Genomic DNA, 17,922 nt, shown 5'->3' with positions numbered 1-17,922 from the left:
GGTAGCTGTATGTACTCAAGATTTTGTGTTTCTTAATTTGATTTAAGCCACGCTGGCATCTCTGTACTTGATGCTCACATCAGCATGCTAACGTGCTTACGATGATGATACGTTTAGCATGTATAATGTTTTCCTTTTGCACCGTGTTGGTGTACTGTGTTATATAACATTCACTAATTAGCACCAAATAGGAAGTACCATGAATAAAAAGGTCGGATTTATTGTATGTGGATGTTCACCTGCTTCACTGGCCCTATCCTTCACTGGGCTGTGTTCTTCAACGTCAATGTGCTTTCATTGTCTCGCAGGTGAAATGGGAAAATGGGAGCGAGGAACATGGTCGAATGATTTTCAGAGGGCCTGGGAGTGAAGAATTCGGTCAGTCAACTCAACACTGTGAATGTGTTACACCTCTGCAACTATGCAGACATTGACATGAACTCAACCTCACAGCGAGCGGGTCATCGACACATAGGAGACGTATGGGTAAGTAAACAAGGAAGCCAACCATAAAATGCAGCATGAAACATTGTTTTAAATACACATACATACAGTGTGTTTCGACATTAACTTATTAAAGCTCTTTGGGGCAAAAGTCAGTTTAAAAATATTTAGCCACATTCATAAACCTTCTTTCCTTAGGACTACTCCCAGTGATCTCTCAGCTTACCCTTGCTTCATTGGGTTGATGGCACTGTGTTGCTTTTGACCCTCTTAAAGCTCCTCCATCTGCTGTCAGTTACACTAATGCGGCTGCTGGTTTGTTTGACTGAACCAGGATGTCAAAAAACTGTGAACGTCCCTTTCTACTGAAAACATGTGATTTTATGGTCCTTTTATGGACTTTTGAGTGTCTTTAAAAAGAGGGTTTCTAACAAGAGGCTAAATTAGACGACTGAACGGCATCACGACGAATAGTCAGCCTTCCTAGCCTCATTGTGTTTACTCACACTCATGCAACTGTGGTGTCGTTTGTTTTTAGCCTCACGTTCGTTTTTTACTTCTGCTGATTGCATTCAAGCTTCAAAAATCATAAAAGTGGTGTTCAATTATTGATTATCTTGCTGAACGAGATTGATTTCTTTGCCACAGAGCTTATTTTCCGCAATAATCCAAAATCCAATGGAAATCTCTTATTGGCTTTTTGGAGAGGGAACCAGTGCGACGCTAACTCGGGGTTGGCCTACAGAACTAGTCACCCTATACAGATAAGAAATAAACACACTGAGCAATTGGAATACTTATGTTGTTAAACACAATGTAATGCAATATATTAAAGGTACAGGTACAAATGTAAACATGCTGTGACAGCCCCCGGGGTGGCAAGGGGGTTTCACGACAACACGGACCAATAAACACAACCAGTCGGTAGATAAATGGTGCAAGTGAGGTTTTTACTGAAGATAGAGAGTGGATAGAGGTAGGATAGACACTCAACAATACACTGTCCGCTTTCCAGAGGGATGGTCGGGGTTCACTTCCACGGTTCGGTGCACAACGGGTATTCCTCATACGGTCCAGGGCGCGGGCAGGAGCAGGGTAGTCGTACAGGCAGGGGTCGGGAGCCGGGCGGGTAGTCAGACGTTCCAGGGTGATCAAGGGGTAAGCCAGTTGTCTCCAATGCGTTTGCTGTGTCTCCGTCTCTTTCCACTCCTACTCTCTCCTAGTTTCCTGTGTCCGGGGCCCTTTTATAGTCCCCTCCTCCTCCTCCGATAGGGTGTGGTCGCTCCCTCGGCTCTCCTCCTCAGGTGTTGCTTGTTTGGGCTGATGGTGGTTTGGCGCTCTTTTCCACTCCCTGACATGGGGCTCCGCCTCCATGTCCGGCAATATCGTCCCTCTACCACTTCTCCTCTGAGGTTGCCCCTCCGGCTGCCACATACCCCCCCCCTTAAATCCGACCTGGGGGGAGGACTGCTCCAGGAACCTAGGGCGTCCCGTCTAGACAGGGCGTCCGCGTTTCCATGAGCGGCCCCGGATCTGTGGACAACAGAGAAAGCATATGGTTGAAGGGATAAAAACCAGCGTGTGACCCGGGCGTTATTGTCTTTTGAACGGGACATCCATACCAGGGGGGCGTGGTCCGTGACCAGGGTAAAGTGTCGTCCCAGCAGATAATATTTCAACTCCCCCAGAGCCCATTTGATGGCCAAACACTCCTTCTCGACCGTGGCGTATCTCGTTTCTCTCGGTAATAATTTTCTGCTTACGTATGTGATCGGGTGCTCCTCTCCATCCCTCAGCTGGGACAGGACGGCACCCACCCCGGTCTCGGAGGCATCTGTCTGTACCACCAATGGTTGCGTAAAGTCCGGGGTCACCAGCACTGGTTCAGAACAGAGTACTTCCTTCAGCTTCTCGAAGGCGTCCTCGGTCTCTGCCGTCCATACGATCCGATCTGGCAGCCGGTTTTTTGTTAGGTCCGTCAGGGGTGCTGCAAGAGCAGAGAACTGGGGAACAAACCGTCGATAGTAGCTAGCTAGCCCAATGAATGCTCGTACCTGTTTCTTTGTGCGGGGGCGGGGCCATTCCCGGATCGCCTCGACTTTCCCTACCTGGGGCTTGACGCAGCCGCGGCCGATGGTGTACCCCAGGTAGTCAGCTTCCCGGAGGCCGAGGCGACATTTCTTGGGGTTGGCTGTCAGCCCCGCCCCTCGCAGAGCTTTCAGGACGGCTTCCAGTCTTTGGAGGTGAGCCCCCCATTCCTCCCCGTGCACGACGATGTCGTCCAGATAGGCTGCCGCGTATTCTCGATGGGGACGTAGTACCTGGTCCATCAGTCTCTGGTACGTGGGGGGGGCTCCGTGGAGACCGAACGGCAGCCTCTTATAGTGGTACAGTCCCATGGGCGTAGTGAAGGCCGTTTTTTCCCTGTCTTCGGGGGCTACTGCCACTTGCCAGTAGCCTTTAGTCAAGTCGAGGGTGGTGATGTATCTGGCCCTCCCGATGCGCTCTATCATCTCGTCCACCCGGGGCATCGGGTAGGCATCGAATTTTGAGATGGCGTTGAGCTGCCTAAAGTCATTGCAGAACCTGACCGAGCCATCGGGTTTCGGAACCAACACTATAGGGCTGCACCACTCGCTCGTCGAGGGTTCGATGATGTCGGCCTCCAGCATACTCTGTACCTCCCTCTCTATCGCCCCCCGGCGGGCTTCGGGGATGCGGTACGGCCTTAGCTTCACCTTCTTCCCGGGCTCGGTGATTATCCGGTGTTGCACCAGTGTGGTGTATCCGGGGTCCGGGGAGAACACGTCCCGGAACCGATCCACCATTTCCCGGACGTCCTGCTTCTGCCGGGGGGTCAACTCTTCTCCCACGGGTACCTCGACTGGCTCCGTTTTTCCTGGGAGGGTAGAGAGAGAGAAACAGAGCATGGCATCCCTACGCACCCATTTCTTGAGCAGGTTCACATGATAAACCTTCGTCGGGTGCCTCCGACCTGGTTGCCGGACTCGGTAGTTTACCGGCCCCAATTTCTCCATTACTTCATACGGCCCCCTCCATCGGGCTAGAAACTTACATTCCGCCGTGGGTACCAGGACCAACACCCGATCCCCTGGGTTAAACACTCGGGGTTGGGTTCCCCGGTTGTACACGCGGGCTTGGGCCGCCTGTGCCTCGGCCATGTGTTCTCGGACGATGGGCCAGAGGGATGCCATCCTCACCCTCATCTCCTCGACGTGGTCCACCATGGTGCGGTAGGGGGAGGGTTGGTGTTCCCAGGCTTCTTTGGCCAGGTCGAGTAGCCCCCGGGGTCGTCGACCGTACAGGAGCTCGAAGGGCGAGAATCCGGTAGATGCCTGGGGCACCTCTCTGATGGAGAACATCAGGAAGGGTAGCAGTTGGTCCCAATTCTTCCCGTCCTGGTCCATGGTTTTTTTCAACATTTTCTTCAGTGTCTGGTTGAATCGTTCTACTAGTCCGTCCGTTTGGGGGTGATACACCGACGTCCTCAGTTGGGTCACCTTCAGCATGCCACACAGATCCTTCATGATCCTAGACATGAACGGGGTTCCTTGGTCGGTGAGAATCTCCTCCGGTATTCCGACCCTGGAAAACAACATCACCAGCTCCCTTGCAATGCCCTTGGTGGCCATAGAGCGTAGGGGAATGGCTTCGGGATACCGGGTGGCGTAATCCACTATCACCAGGATGTACCTGTGTCCCCGGTTGGTCTTGGGTAGGGGCCCCACTAGGTCCATCCCGATCCTGCTGAAGGGGACGGTGATGATCGGCAGGGGCACCAGCGGGTTTCTGTGATGGGGTTGTGGGGCCACTTGTTGACATTCGGGGCAGCTCCGGCAGTAATCCTCCACGGCTTTTTTTATTCCGGGCCAGTGGAACCTGGCCCTCACCCTTTCCAGGGTTTTCTCCACTCCTAGATGGGCACCTAAGATATGGGAGTGGGCTAACTGGAGGACAGAGGGTATGAAAGGACGTGGTACCAGTAACAACCTGAGGGGGGCCCCGTCCTTTATTACTACCTGGTAGAGGAGCCCGTTATAAATGGAGAAATGTGTGGGAGGGAGGTCTCTTACCCCGTCCAGTGGTCGTCCGTCTACGGCGGCCACCTGCCGAAGGGCGTGGGCTAGGTTGGGGTCCTCCAACTGGGCCGTCCCAAACCTCCCTGTGAGGGGCCCGGGTAAGATGGGCTCCTCCGGGTCCTGGGGGAACAGCCCGGCCAGCTCCTCTTCTTCGAGGGAGGGGGTATCTGCCTCCTCGGGGATGGGTGGCGCCTCTCCTTCGGGCTCACTGGGGCTGGAGGGTCCGTCGTTCTCGACGGCTGTGGCATATACGTCCTCGGGGTTGGGTTGGGTGGCCTCCACCAACGCCCGGGCCACGGCACTGGCGACTCCTTCCGATAGGGGATCGGTGGAGATCTCCTCCCCCAGCCCACAGATGGCTTTCTTCTTGGACTTTCGGTGAGGGGTCGTACCTGGTTTCACCACCAGGCTGCGCCACAGCTCCTGGAACACGGGCAGGTCTCGGCCGACCAGCACCTCTACGGGGAGTCCTTCCACTACTCCTGCAGTGCCGACGTATCTACCCCTCGTCGTGTATATTTCGAGGGCGGTGGTGGGGTATTCGCGGGTCTCCCCATGGATGCACGTGACCGCTCGGGTGCCGGTTAGGAGCGGGTACTGAGCAAACGTAGGTCTCACCAAGGTAATCGCGCTCCCGGAATCCACCATCGCGGAGGCGTCGCGGCCGTTTACTTTGACCGGGGTGAGGGGCATGAGGTCCTCGTGAGTGGCCCAGCATCCGGTAATCAGTCCGCATGGGCGACTCCCCTCACTGGCCGTGGTCATGGGTGCGTCCTGGCGGTGAGGACATTCCCATGCGATGTGCCCGATCTCGCCGCAGTGGTAGCACCTCCTCTCTTCCGGTCCACCCGCCGGCCGACGTCGGGGAAAGCCTGGGGGAAAGGAGGGAGACACATAGGTAGTTTCCTCCGTTCTCATCTTTTCTTTGCGGGTGGACCCCTCCACTTTCGGGTTTCTTCCCCCACGCACTAACGCTTGTGCTGCGTGGTAACCCTCCATGATCTCTACCAGTTCCTCGAGGTTGCGGGGGTTTCTCTGGCCGGCCAATTTTTTTGCCTCATACGGGAGGGATCTGAGGAATTTGTCCATGACGACACGATCGGTGGGCGACACCTCGGTGGGCTCTGCGTGCAGCCAGGCCGTCGTAATCCTCTTGATCTCATGCATCTGGGCTCGCGGAGAAAGGGAGGTGTCATATGTCCATTCATGAAATCGTTGTGCCTTTAGTACCAGCGTGACCCCGCATCGCTGTAACGCTTCCGCTTTCAACACCCGGAAGTCAACTTTTCCAGCGCGCTCTAAGTCCTGATACGTTACTTGCGTTTCGTTGATCAAAAAGGGGGCTATCAACTCAGCCCAGTGCTCTTCTGGCCATTTTTCCCGGAGTGCCGTTGTCTGGAATATCTGAAAAAATATTTCCACATCGTCAGCTGCCGTCTGCTTGAGAAGGAAGCGCGCTGGGTTGGCTTTCTCCACGGTACGTTGCTCCTGTTGTGTCTGTAACATGCCCTTGATGTCGCTTTGCATCGCCTCCGCGCGTTCGGTTTGTACCGCCATATACTGCTCCATGTGTACTTGCTGTTGGTATTGTTGTTGCTGCTGTGCTTGGAGGATTTGCATTTGTACTTGCATGGCTTGTTCGTGGCGTTTTTGGGTTTCCTGGTTGCTAGCGATTAGCCCCGCTAGCAGCTCTTGAAATGGCACCGGGGTGGCCATGCTTACTGGGTTGGTCGGTCTATCGGTCAGTGTTGCCAGAACCGGACTGTGCCCACATTCTCCACCAAATTGTGACAGCCCCCGGGGTGGCAAGGGGGTTTCACGACAACACGGACCAATAAACACAACCAGTCGGTAGATAAATGGTGCAAGTGAGGTTTTTACTGAAGATAGAGAGTGGATAGAGGTAGGATAGACACTCAACAATACACTGTCCGCTTTCCAGAGGGATGGTCGGGGTTCACTTCCACGGTTCGGTGCACAACGGGTATTCCTCATACGGTCCAGGGCGCGGGCAGGAGCAGGGTAGTCGTACAGGCAGGGGTCGGGAGCCGGGCGGGTAGTCAGACGTTCCAGGGTGATCAAGGGGTAAGCCAGTTGTCTCCAATGCGTTTGCTGTGTCTCCGTCTCTTTCCACTCCTACTCTCTCCTAGTTTCCTGTGTCCGGGGCCCTTTTATAGTCCCCTCCTCCTCCTCCGATAGGGTGTGGTCGCTCCCTCGGCTCTCCTCCTCAGGTGTTGCTTGTTTGGGCTGATGGTGGTTTGGCGCTCTTTTCCACTCCCTGACATGGGGCTCCGCCTCCATGTCCGGCAATATCGTCCCTCTACCACTTCTCCTCTGAGGTTGCCCCTCCGGCTGCCACAATGCATACAACACATACAGTCCATAGAGCAATCAACACATACATAAACAAACATAACTCAGATATGCTCACATTGGAAGTACTCTCTTCGGAAGGAATACTGCTGACACAAATGAAGAGAACTTTATAGAGATCTGTAAAGATGAAACACACTGTAACTGCTGCCATCTTAGTAACTGCACAGATTCTTCCACACAATGAATCTGGTTCTGGTATCATCTCTAGTTTCGTTTCCATTTACAACAGATTTATATCTCGTCATGATGGAATGCAAAATAGTTATGATCTTCACTTCCTTTAACGTCGGCGTCTTTAAACCAATAATGTCTGCTGACTTTGAACTCACTTTGGATTGTTATTGCACAGGCCAGGGCCTGTATGATTTATGGATAAAATAAGAAGGATACAAAGGCAAGTAGTAGTTTCTCAATAACAAATGTTGTATAGTGGTGCATGTATTGGCATTGTCTGGCACCAGGACACAGCCATGTTTTCTATAAAACATGACGTACCATTTTTATCAACTGTGTTCATATGCTACTAAAAGACTGCCATCAATGAATGAGCATAATGTGTCAATAAATAACTGAATAATTCAATTAATGAATGGCCCAAAGAGCTCATGATGTGCATTTCACAATGTCGTTGGTGGAGTTGAACTTTACAATATGTTCAGCACCGGGAAGCAGCTAAAGCGCCAAAGGCTCTTGCCAGCACATTCTTCACATTTCAGCCGGCAACAGTCAGCATGACGAATTCCCTCTGAGGACAGAGGAACTGGATGGACCGGTCTGGTTGTCTCCAGGGCAACTGAAGTGACAGAAACACTGAGGAAAGGATTGACCGGTTCTCTGGATAGATGATTTAAACTCGCCTCACTAAATACAGATTATTAACTTAATAACACGGATATTTAAATGTAAGTCATATGTCATATGTCATATTGACATAAATCTGATGAAGAAAATAGATCAATTAGCCTTCCTGGATTATGACTAAGATTCATGGATCCGTGCAAACCACAGTCATCATACAAACCAGTGGAAGAAGCATTCAGATCCTTTACTTAGTATTCTTATAGTGCCAACATATATTTAAAATAATGTATTTATATCAAGGTATTTAGACCGAAGTGGGAATTTGTTTTTATTGAATAGTTTCTTCCTTGATATTACATATATAAGTATGGAGTAAGACAGTTTAGGTAGTCTATTAAATATATTTGGTTTCATGTACTAAATGCTAATATATGATATGTAATACATAAGTGCACATACATAAGTAACAAGTAACATACAAGTAGTGAAGTAAAACGTACCATACATCCCTCTGAAATGTAGTGGAGTTGAAGCAGAAAACTGAAGTGATCATGTGACGCAAACAAACCTCTAGGTCATACTAATGTAGTATGCAAATGTGTTAGTTACCGTGTGTTACTGGTCATATCTTTGTGTAACAAAGATCTTCATCTGCAGTCGGTGGGTGCTGCTGTAGGTTCGCTGTCATGGGTCAGCTCTGAGCTTTAGAGGAGTGTTGATCCTCTTTAACATCAACTTCACAGTTATCCTGCTTATGGAGGTCACATGCTTCACCTTCCTTCGGTAAATAACTCCACCGAATCTCTTTCAGTTAACAACTGACACAGATTTATGCAAAAAGGGGATTCATAACGTAATGTTTCAACCATAATAAATGAATAACTGAGCAAACACCCAGAGGGATGAATAGCATCACACGAACTGTGAAGGCTTCTAACAAACTCTACTTAAAAAAGAATCAGTCACAGGTAAAATACATCACACATTAAGTAAACGCACATAAATTGCAAATTGTACTAAAATTATCAAAAGTACTCATTCTGCAGCCCTGTCAGTGTTATGTTAGTATATTAATGTGATTATTATTATTATTGATGTATTACATGTAAGCATTACCTAATGTGTTAGCTGGTTGAAGTGGATTTTATTGCTTCATATACTTTTGGGTAGTTTAATAATAATAATGCATTATATGTTATAAACTGATCATAGGTTTTGTATTTCAAATCTTGATCATCAGACTATAGTTGTAAGCAAAACAAAATACAATGTTTCCTTCTGAAATGTGGTGGAGTACAGAAGTGTAGATTATGATGGAAATACTCAAGTACATTTAAGTTGTATTTAAGTAAAGTATTTGTACTTTGGTTAGCGAGTTACTTTCTATCTGGATCACTGCATAATACTGACTTCGACAATCGTTATAGAAATAAAGTAGAATCAAGTTTTACTTATGACCAGAATGATTATGACACATAATAGACACATTAAAAGCAGAAAAGCCTTTTTATTTCCCAATATCTTACTTGCTGTAGAAAGCCCCTTGGTGTGCTGCAAAGTTAAAACTGTGTTCCGAATCATGTTTCTCATGGGCAGCCTAATCAAATTGGCCTCGACAATATGAAACACTGTGACAATCACTCAGCACATACCACAGAGCTTTGAAGGCTGGCTGACTGCACGAGCAGTTAGTCAGTGCGCAGGTGAGATTTGTTCTGGAATGAGAAAAGGAGAGTCCAGGGCCTCACCTGTTGGGAGTGTATAAATACAGGGAGGCGCAGTGAAAGAAGAGTGGGCGGGGTTAACTCCTTTTTTTTCCTGTATGGCCCAAATAGTTTGTACCAAATGATTGGAGTCGAGTTTACCTGCTGCGCGGTAGTGCACCTGTCACGAAACTAGCTCACCTGCGCTTTACCTCGGATTTACCTGTTGATTCAAAATGCGCCAGTAATCCTGCCGGCCAGTCGTATCTACACGACAACTAATCAACAATCATGAAGAAGGGAAAGTTGAATTTTCTGGGTCGAAAGAACCAGTCTCTTTTCGACACCAAAATCAATCCCAAGGACATGGGTGAGTAGCCAACACTGCCTATGGGGCTCATTGGTTATCATAGAAAATAAGCATTACATTTAACGATTCACTGAAGAATAACACGACCTTTGTACTTGATGTTGACATGGACAACAGTGTTAAAGCCGCAGAGCTCCCATATGTAGACTTAATGGGCTGCCTGTTGATCCTAAAGCAAATCTCAACAGTATTCTATTATGTTTAATGCCATGCCCTGATGTGCATGTAGGTGCCATCAATGTGATTCATCCATGAAAAACCTGTTCTCAAATGTTAAAGGCCGCTCTTCTTGGTATATCTTTGACCTTGCATGTCTGGCTTCACACTGACCTGTCGTCCGGCAATTCTGTTCGCTTTGTGTGATTCAGTGTTGCCTCAACAATGCTTGAAACAAGGAATTATGTGGGAATATCTAGAATCTCCAACCAAGGAAAAGTAGAGGAACTGAATATACCCAAGATATCGTACTCTGTAATTGGAATCATGTCTAAAACAGCTGCATTCAGTGTGTTTGTTTCACTGTTTAGACACCGCCTGAGAATGGTTTTTGTGAGTATGAGTCAGCTTTAATCATATCAAAATGATATCTAGTGGTGATTGTGGTATCGCCTACACTTATTGTAAGTGAAAGATCCTGAAGGTGGTGATGATACAGATGCTCTTACAAAATCACATCACTTTTGTTTGAATACCATGAGGGATGGAACGTTTATTAGTACTTTAAGAACATATAACAGCATACTATATACACCATTACAAATGCGTCGTCTCCCTTTGCTGAGGTAGACCATGAGATGCGTTTGACAACTCTAGAAAAAGATAGTAAGTGGACCTTGAGTTCATTGTTTATTGCCAAACTATAAAAGCAAAGTGTGAAATGATGACCATATATTTATACGATGATATTGCTTCGCATTTGAGACCAGGAAAGACATCTGAAAAGATACACCATTATATTAGGGTAACACCAGGCAATATGCACTCTCACATGTTGAGATCAGTTTACAGAAACACGAACCAGGTGTCTGTGGCGTTACTTTCATTTCATTGTCAAGAGCAGGAAATGAGGGATTGCTATGCAAAGCCGCAACTTGGGAACTTGGCAACTTGGTTTAAATGAAGCAGGTGCGCAATGGGGAAACAAATAATTCAGTTAGACTGGTTCAACACCAATGGCAATTCTTTCAATAGTCGTTCGTACTGAGTTAATTCCACAGTTGTATTTGGATTGTAACATGATGGTTATACTAAGTGCGTAAAGGAAAAACACTTTGCGTTCCTTCTTTGCTCATAATGTGAAGCCGTTTGTTCTCTCTCCATTGAAAGATGTTGTTCTTGAAGGCTGACAGAACATGAAGAGACTAAGTGCCTCTCAGTGTCACGTTTCTTTCGTCTGCCACTTATTGGATAGGCACGATGACTGACACTGGAAGGAACAGCGAAGGAATGAAATTGTTTTCTCTCCAGCCAACCTCAGTTCAGCAGAGTGGTGTCTCATTCTTTCACTGATAAAGTTGGATATGTTACGTGATTGTGTCTTTGTCTCAGTGCTCATTCAACTCATCTTTACCTTTTGCCTGATGGGGCTTTGAACTGAACACAAAGACCAACAGACAATTCTCTGACCATGTCTACAAAACATTGATGAAATGTTGTAGAAATACATACAATTCATTATAAAAAATATGTGAATGCATTAAAAACATTAATGTTAAGCCGACATTTGATGCAAGCTCCTTTGGAGAGAGTAAAATTAAACAAAAATGAATTAATTATTCCTAGAAACGTTCAAATCCTGAGATCAATTAGCAAAGTGTTGCAAGCAACAAATTATATCTCAATTTGGTAATAGGATTAACATTATTGTGTCTTATGCTGCAAGTTGTGTTGTAGTAATGGAATTCACTAACCAGCATAATGGAACTTTCACTTTAACACACTGGTGCAGTATAAACAAAGATTGCAGTCATCTTTTCAGCTTCCTATAACTATTTAGTTACAAACCGGCCTTTAACAGCGCATGAGATCTCACAGTAGATTCTTAAGTTCAGTGACAACAACTAAGAGGCTGCTTTGGTATCTCATTACCTGCCAAATGACCAGAATGTACTAATCTTCACCAGCGAGAAGAACAATAGACAGATGGACACGGTGCAGTTTTGGATGGTGAAATGTACTGGAGGATTTCTGAATTTTACAAATTTCAAACACTGAAAAATGTATTTCTGTAAAAATATTCATGAATACTGCATACTGTCAGTGATGCTGTGAATTTATTAAATCAAAAAATATCTGGCCGTGTTAAACCGTGTCTCACACCAACCACATCGTTTGTCCTCTCTGGCCAAACCATTCTCAGAGCTTTGAGCAGAAATGAAATGGCAGAAAGCATGAAGAGGATACAAATCCTTTGCATTTTATTTCCTCAGAAAATGCAACGCTGGTGCTGGAGTCATCAGCAATCCCCGAGTCAGGAACTGCCAGTGTGCGGGCCAGACCAACTGTCAACCATCACACTGTGAGTATCTCAGTTAAGCTTCATGGTGCACGGACTGAACATATTCTCATTTAACACTCAGTTTCAGACATTGGAAAACCATTAGATATACGTCACTGTGAGCTGACTCCACCCTGTCGTTTACATGCAATGTATTACTTCATTTTGTACTCTGTATCTGCAGAGCTGCACAGATGCAAATTAATGTAGTTAATTATTCTCCACCACTGCGTGATGTTATACATCATCACTGCACCAAAACCAAATACGTCTGTTTCTATGAAATGTGTGTTCTGTGCATTGAAATGAGCCATTTTTGCAGTAATTTCAAGGTTCCAGTTTTAGAATTCCTCTGAATACAATAAATGCATGTGGCAGTGTACTGCATGTAACCTGGATGGCGATTTTGTGATGATAGCACATTGTGAGTTATGCCGTCTTTCACAGCCTACGGCATATGAAGAACAGCGTCAGTGTTAGCACTCCCGCATGAGGATATATTATGGTCATTAGAACTAAGAGTGACTCTCACCAAACAAACACAAATGGACAGAAACTCAACTGGCGTCAATGCTCAACTGGCAGAATTACAAATGATTGATTAACAAACGCTTGTTGATTTACATGTCCTGTCCCTGTGCTTGTTTAAGATGACCCAGATTCAAACACAGTCAAGCACTAAACTGTCTTTTATCAGTTAACCAAAATAAGAACTTTAGCTTTTGATAATCAAATAACATTTTGCTGATAATGGTTTTCTATTTTTACTAAAGTAGACTTCTACTTGTGATAAAGTATTTTTATAGCTACTTTTACTGAATAAAAGATCCCATGGCTGTCAGGCCTCCCATTATTTTATCATGGCGCAGATATAAATAAAGAGCTCCTTGCTGCTCTGGTTCCCACACCTCAACATTTGGGAGTGTTCTGTGCGTGTGGCATGTGTGGCATGTGTTCGACATGGCACACCTAGCAGCATGGGCAGGACAGCTGAGACGGCTGCGACAGGTGAAAGTGAGTCATAGTGCAGGGAACAAACTGACTAAATCAAACTGGATCATATACGCCATCTTCACTGACACGCCCTCAACCTGTGGTGTAGTGTTCTTAATTTTCATGTGTCATTTGAGGCGTGCCATCAGGCAGATTTCCAATTATTTTTAGTCTGGAATACAAGCATTTAAAGGGCTGAAAAGCAGTATACCAGCAAGCTTTAGATCCTAAAGCCAACCTTATCAATAATACATTTTTGAAGTGTAACTGGTGTGAGCTTGTTGCTTTATTGCATTAGCAGATTACTGAAAGAGCCTGCGTCACATTAACAAGAGGTACAGCAGTGAAAATATGTTTTGTGTTGCTGGAATGATTTTTTTTTCTTTCATGTAGCCTGTTAACTCTCATGGACATGTATTGTGTCAACACAGTCTGTGTTTATTTTTGGAGGTGTTTGGGCCATGACGAGAACAGCAAATCTCACTCACGCACGCACCTACAAGCACACAGGTTTCTAAGCGACAGCCGGCCATGTTCTCAGCCAGGCCCACGTTAACACAATGTGATGAATAAAAGGTGTGTGTCCTACATGATGAATCACTGAGTGCTCCTCATAAGTGAAGTATGCAGTGTACGAAAATGATCTATCCTTTCAAAATCTCTGTCTCCGATTTAATCATGGCAAACCTGAGAATAGCCTCAGAAAAGCACTTCTTTGGAAACTGACATTACAAAGTCATACTTGTTGTAAAGGAATGCTTTTTACATTGTATTATATTCACTATAAATCATTATATATATATATATATATATATATATATATATTTAAATTGATTTAACTTGAAATTATTTGCAAATACAGCTATACATTAGGTTCTTCATCATACCAAGACCTGAGAGCCACTAAAGTTCTCACTGACTGACTATTTGTTGTCGATGCCAGTAATGTAGCAAGTGTTGGACATGCTCATCTGTTTTCAAGGTACAGTGAGCGCTGCAATAGTTGAGAACTGGTTTATTCACTCTCGGAGTGAAGACTTTCCAACACCTCTTATCTTAACACAATGTAGACTTCATGTCATGTATACTGCTGTTCTTGAACCAAGCTTTTTTTTCTTATGTCTCAGATGTTGAAATGTCAACATTTTTATGTTTTTTTGTTTTCACAGTCTTCATTCGACAGCTTTCAAGGGTTAGCCGTCCCGACACCCAAAGTCCCCCTCCTCCCCCCTGTCAACGGTCGAAAGATCAACGGTTCGCAAATATGTAAGTTTCGCTTGGAAAACACTAGAATTTCATTATTTACACTCTGAAGGACCCAGATCATTTGCAATGTGCCTTTACTCTGACTCACTTGATGAATCACATCAATCAAAATGTCTCCGTAGAGGGTTGAAAATGCAGGGCAGGTAAATGTTTGTTCAGGTTGTTGCTCAATCACCCTCCTGAATGTGTCCAAACCGCCATGCCAGATGGCGAGCATATTTACAGAATGGGAGTGTTAGTATTAACAGAGTGGATATAATTTGTCTAATTTTAGCTGTGCGTAATTCTAAATGTATTACTCTGTCACTTGTTTATCTGACTTTAAACTAATTCCTTTCAGCTTGGGCCGGGCGATAATTCAAAGATTTTGACAGTTTATCGTCTTTTATTGGAATCTTACTGTGATGAAATCATATTTCAAAATATCGTGATAAACAATTATGTTATTTAAATTTATAATACCAAGCACATACTTACTCAAATCTATCAGAAAGTCTGGTTATTTTCCACTTAAGTTCTTATTAAATGAGGAAAAACTCATTTGTCAAGTGTTTAATTCACACGAGAGAATACAAAACCATGTGGCTATTTCATAAAGACCTTATATTTATTGAATTACCAGAAAACATGCTAAATCATGATATATATCGTTGTCGAGATATGAAGTGACCTTGATTGGAATCGAAGATTGTTGCCGTTTTGCCCAGACTTGATTTCAGCAGTAAACATTGTTGATTCTTTATGATCTATCTAGTTATTTCTACTTTTAAAAGATTAAGACTAAGGGGGTGAGCTAGGCTCCGATATTTTCTGTTGACCGCCAGATCCTACTCTAGTTATTCCAGCACAGTTATTGTTTATAATTATTTTTGTTTCATAAACAACATAAAACAAATCTGGACTAGGCACGGGTTGTTTGAATGCTTCACACAGTTGGGCGCCTACTTAGCCTTTGAGAGTCTTTTTTCAGGAGTCGCTACTTAACATTTCTCAATAGCTTGAAATATGATAAATATTGTAATTGCTCCTCCTTCACAATGTACAACAGTGCTGATCTTCTCTGTTATTCTCTTTTTTCTTTCTTCCTTAGTTGGTGGAAATCACTTGTCCAATGGATCTGTTATATCTGTGCCTGACCTCGAAGAGGAAGGAATTTCTGTTCCTCCTCCTCCTGCCATGGCTCCTCCACCCCCTCCAGGGACTTTTATCCCTCCTCCACTAGACTTCATGGGTGACCTGAACAGTCTTAATGTGGCACCATTTCCCTCTCTATCCATGCCCGATCCAAAACCGACCTCACTGCCACCATTCATGGAGGGGGAAGACTTAACCTTCATAAAACCGCCACCAATGGCTCCACCAAAGCCTCCACCTACTTACTCCAATGGCTCTGCATCATCCGTCCCCATTTCCGGTACACCACCAGCCAAAGTTCCCGAGCATCCGATGTTCTCCCCACCACTGCCTCCTTCTGAAATGCAACACAAGACTCTTAAGAAACCACCTCCAAAACCCATTCGACTGTCCTCTATATCCAACTTTGACTCCCCACCAGGGACTCCTGCCCCACCTCCCCCCGTGCAGACAACCACACTGTCCACTTTCAATCCCCAAAACACAGCAAAGCTTTACTATGTTCCTCAGACCTCAATTCTCAGTGGGTATGAAGAGCAAGACAAAAGACAAAAGCAGATGTTGCACCTGGAAGATTCTGCGTCCGTTAAATCTGCCCCAGTTGTTGTCCAGGTGGCTGGGAAAGCCCCTAAAGTGGCTACACCGTATAAACCAGCTCCCAGAGATGTACAGGAGCTGAAGGAGAACTTACAAATTCCCCAACCCTCTCAATCACCGCCTCCTGAGACAAACAAGGAGGTTAAAAAAGAGATCGTTTCAGTACAGCCCGAAATAGACAAACCGCTCCAGACTCCACGTCAGATGTCACCACAGCTGCTGAAACCTAGCGGTACTCCGGTGAATTCAGAGCCCATTAATGACCAATTTGAAGGATCTCCAAGTCTAATTCGTAAATGCAGTCCGTTAATAGATCGTAAACTACGCAACCTGAAGGGTAGTGAAACCCACGGGGCACGAGATGGGCCTGCACCGTCCCCACTTGCTCTTTTAATGGCGGCTAAAGAAAGAGACAAACATAAATCCAGTCGCCCTCCGTCGCGGGAAAACAGCAGAAAGATGATTGAGCAGCCAAGTGCAAGCATTCTCCAGAGTGACACCAATCCCAATTCATTTGTTGTCACCCCAAAGTCCAGCTCGTCCTCTCCTCTAACATCTCTGGAAAGAATAAAGGAGAGTCTAAAATCCAGCAGTCCTGCTCTGGTCGAGGATCCGATGCCATCCACCCGTTCAGCTCTCAGTAGGACGGCAGCATCCCCAAGTGCGACCCACCTCGGTGAGCAGAGGCTAAATGCAGTGCAAAGCCCCTCAAATTCTCAAAACACACAGCCTGAGGAGTTAAGCATGCCATTACTCCCTCCGCCGCCAGAGTTTGATGATTTTGACGATTATGGCGGGATTATGGAGCCGCCTCCTTCCGTTCCTCCACCTGACCCTCCCAGGAATAAGGCACCAAATGTAATCCCTAGCCCTCCGTCTCATGTTCCACCTCCTCCCCCAAAACTCCCCCCAGCAGCTCCAAAACTCCCACCTCCTGACATCGACGTCAAACCAAAGTTCCAACCCCAGCAGAAACCCAAGGCGGCCCCTGCTCCGCTCCCATCCACTCTTTCACCCAGCCAGACCACGCTCTTGAGCATCCTTCAAAAGAAGATGTTGGAAATGGACCACAAAATGGGCCCAGTGGACGAGGCAGAGTCCACCTCTGATGACTGGGGCTCCCCACTGTCCGATGAGGACAATATGCTCCCTGTTGTCCAGAGAGCCGCACCACGGAGCAAGAATTACCCCGTGGTCAACAAAGCAGCAACACTGAACATGCAGGAGCTGGAGAGTAAATTGGTCAGTAAATATCAGGAAACCTCTTCAGTGACGGTTCCAACCAGGTAAGAGTGCTCAAATATGACGTCTTCACTTTTCTGAGAGAAAGAGCCCAGTGTATAGAATCAACTCATAATAATGAATATGTTTATCTTTTCAGCAACGGGACGCAGTCCAAACATCAGCATGGTATGACCTTTACTGTTCGGCCTGGAACCAAGCAGCCCATTACTCTTATCAGAAAAGGGGATCCGTAATGAGACGCGTTAAAGAGATCGGTGTTCTTCTGTTCAGCACACATCGCACGTGATTGGATCGTGTGTTTTTGCATCAGAAGGGATTTGTACATTGGAGGGGAAAAGCACTTTGAACAAATGCTACTAGCAAGTATGTTAAGAATATCTAATAGCAATGGCCTGC

At 46.0% G+C, this 17,922-nt stretch overlaps 1 protein-coding gene across 1 annotated transcript; it reads left to right on the top strand.

Annotated features, from left to right (window-relative positions):
• Positions 1-9,715: 9,715 nt before the first annotated feature.
• Positions 9,716-17,759, top strand: LOC306775622 (uncharacterized protein; the record flags this gene model as incomplete). The annotated part of the gene is made up of 5 exons (XM_079266081.1): positions 9,716-9,794; positions 12,224-12,312; positions 14,454-14,550; positions 15,641-17,567; positions 17,663-17,759. The coding sequence occupies 5 exons, from the start codon at positions 9,716-9,718 to the stop codon at positions 17,757-17,759; spliced, it is 2,289 nt and encodes a 762-aa protein (XP_079122207.1).
• Positions 17,760-17,922: the final 163 nt, after the last annotated feature.

This window comes from Melanostigma gelatinosum, assembly GCF_949748355.1.
Source record: "Melanostigma gelatinosum genome assembly, chromosome: 3".
In the NCBI taxonomy this organism is placed as follows: domain Eukaryota; kingdom Metazoa; phylum Chordata; class Actinopteri; order Perciformes; family Zoarcidae; genus Melanostigma; species Melanostigma gelatinosum.
The sequence above is the reverse complement of the archived record's forward strand: the minus strand, read 5'-3'. Positions and strand labels throughout refer to the sequence as shown.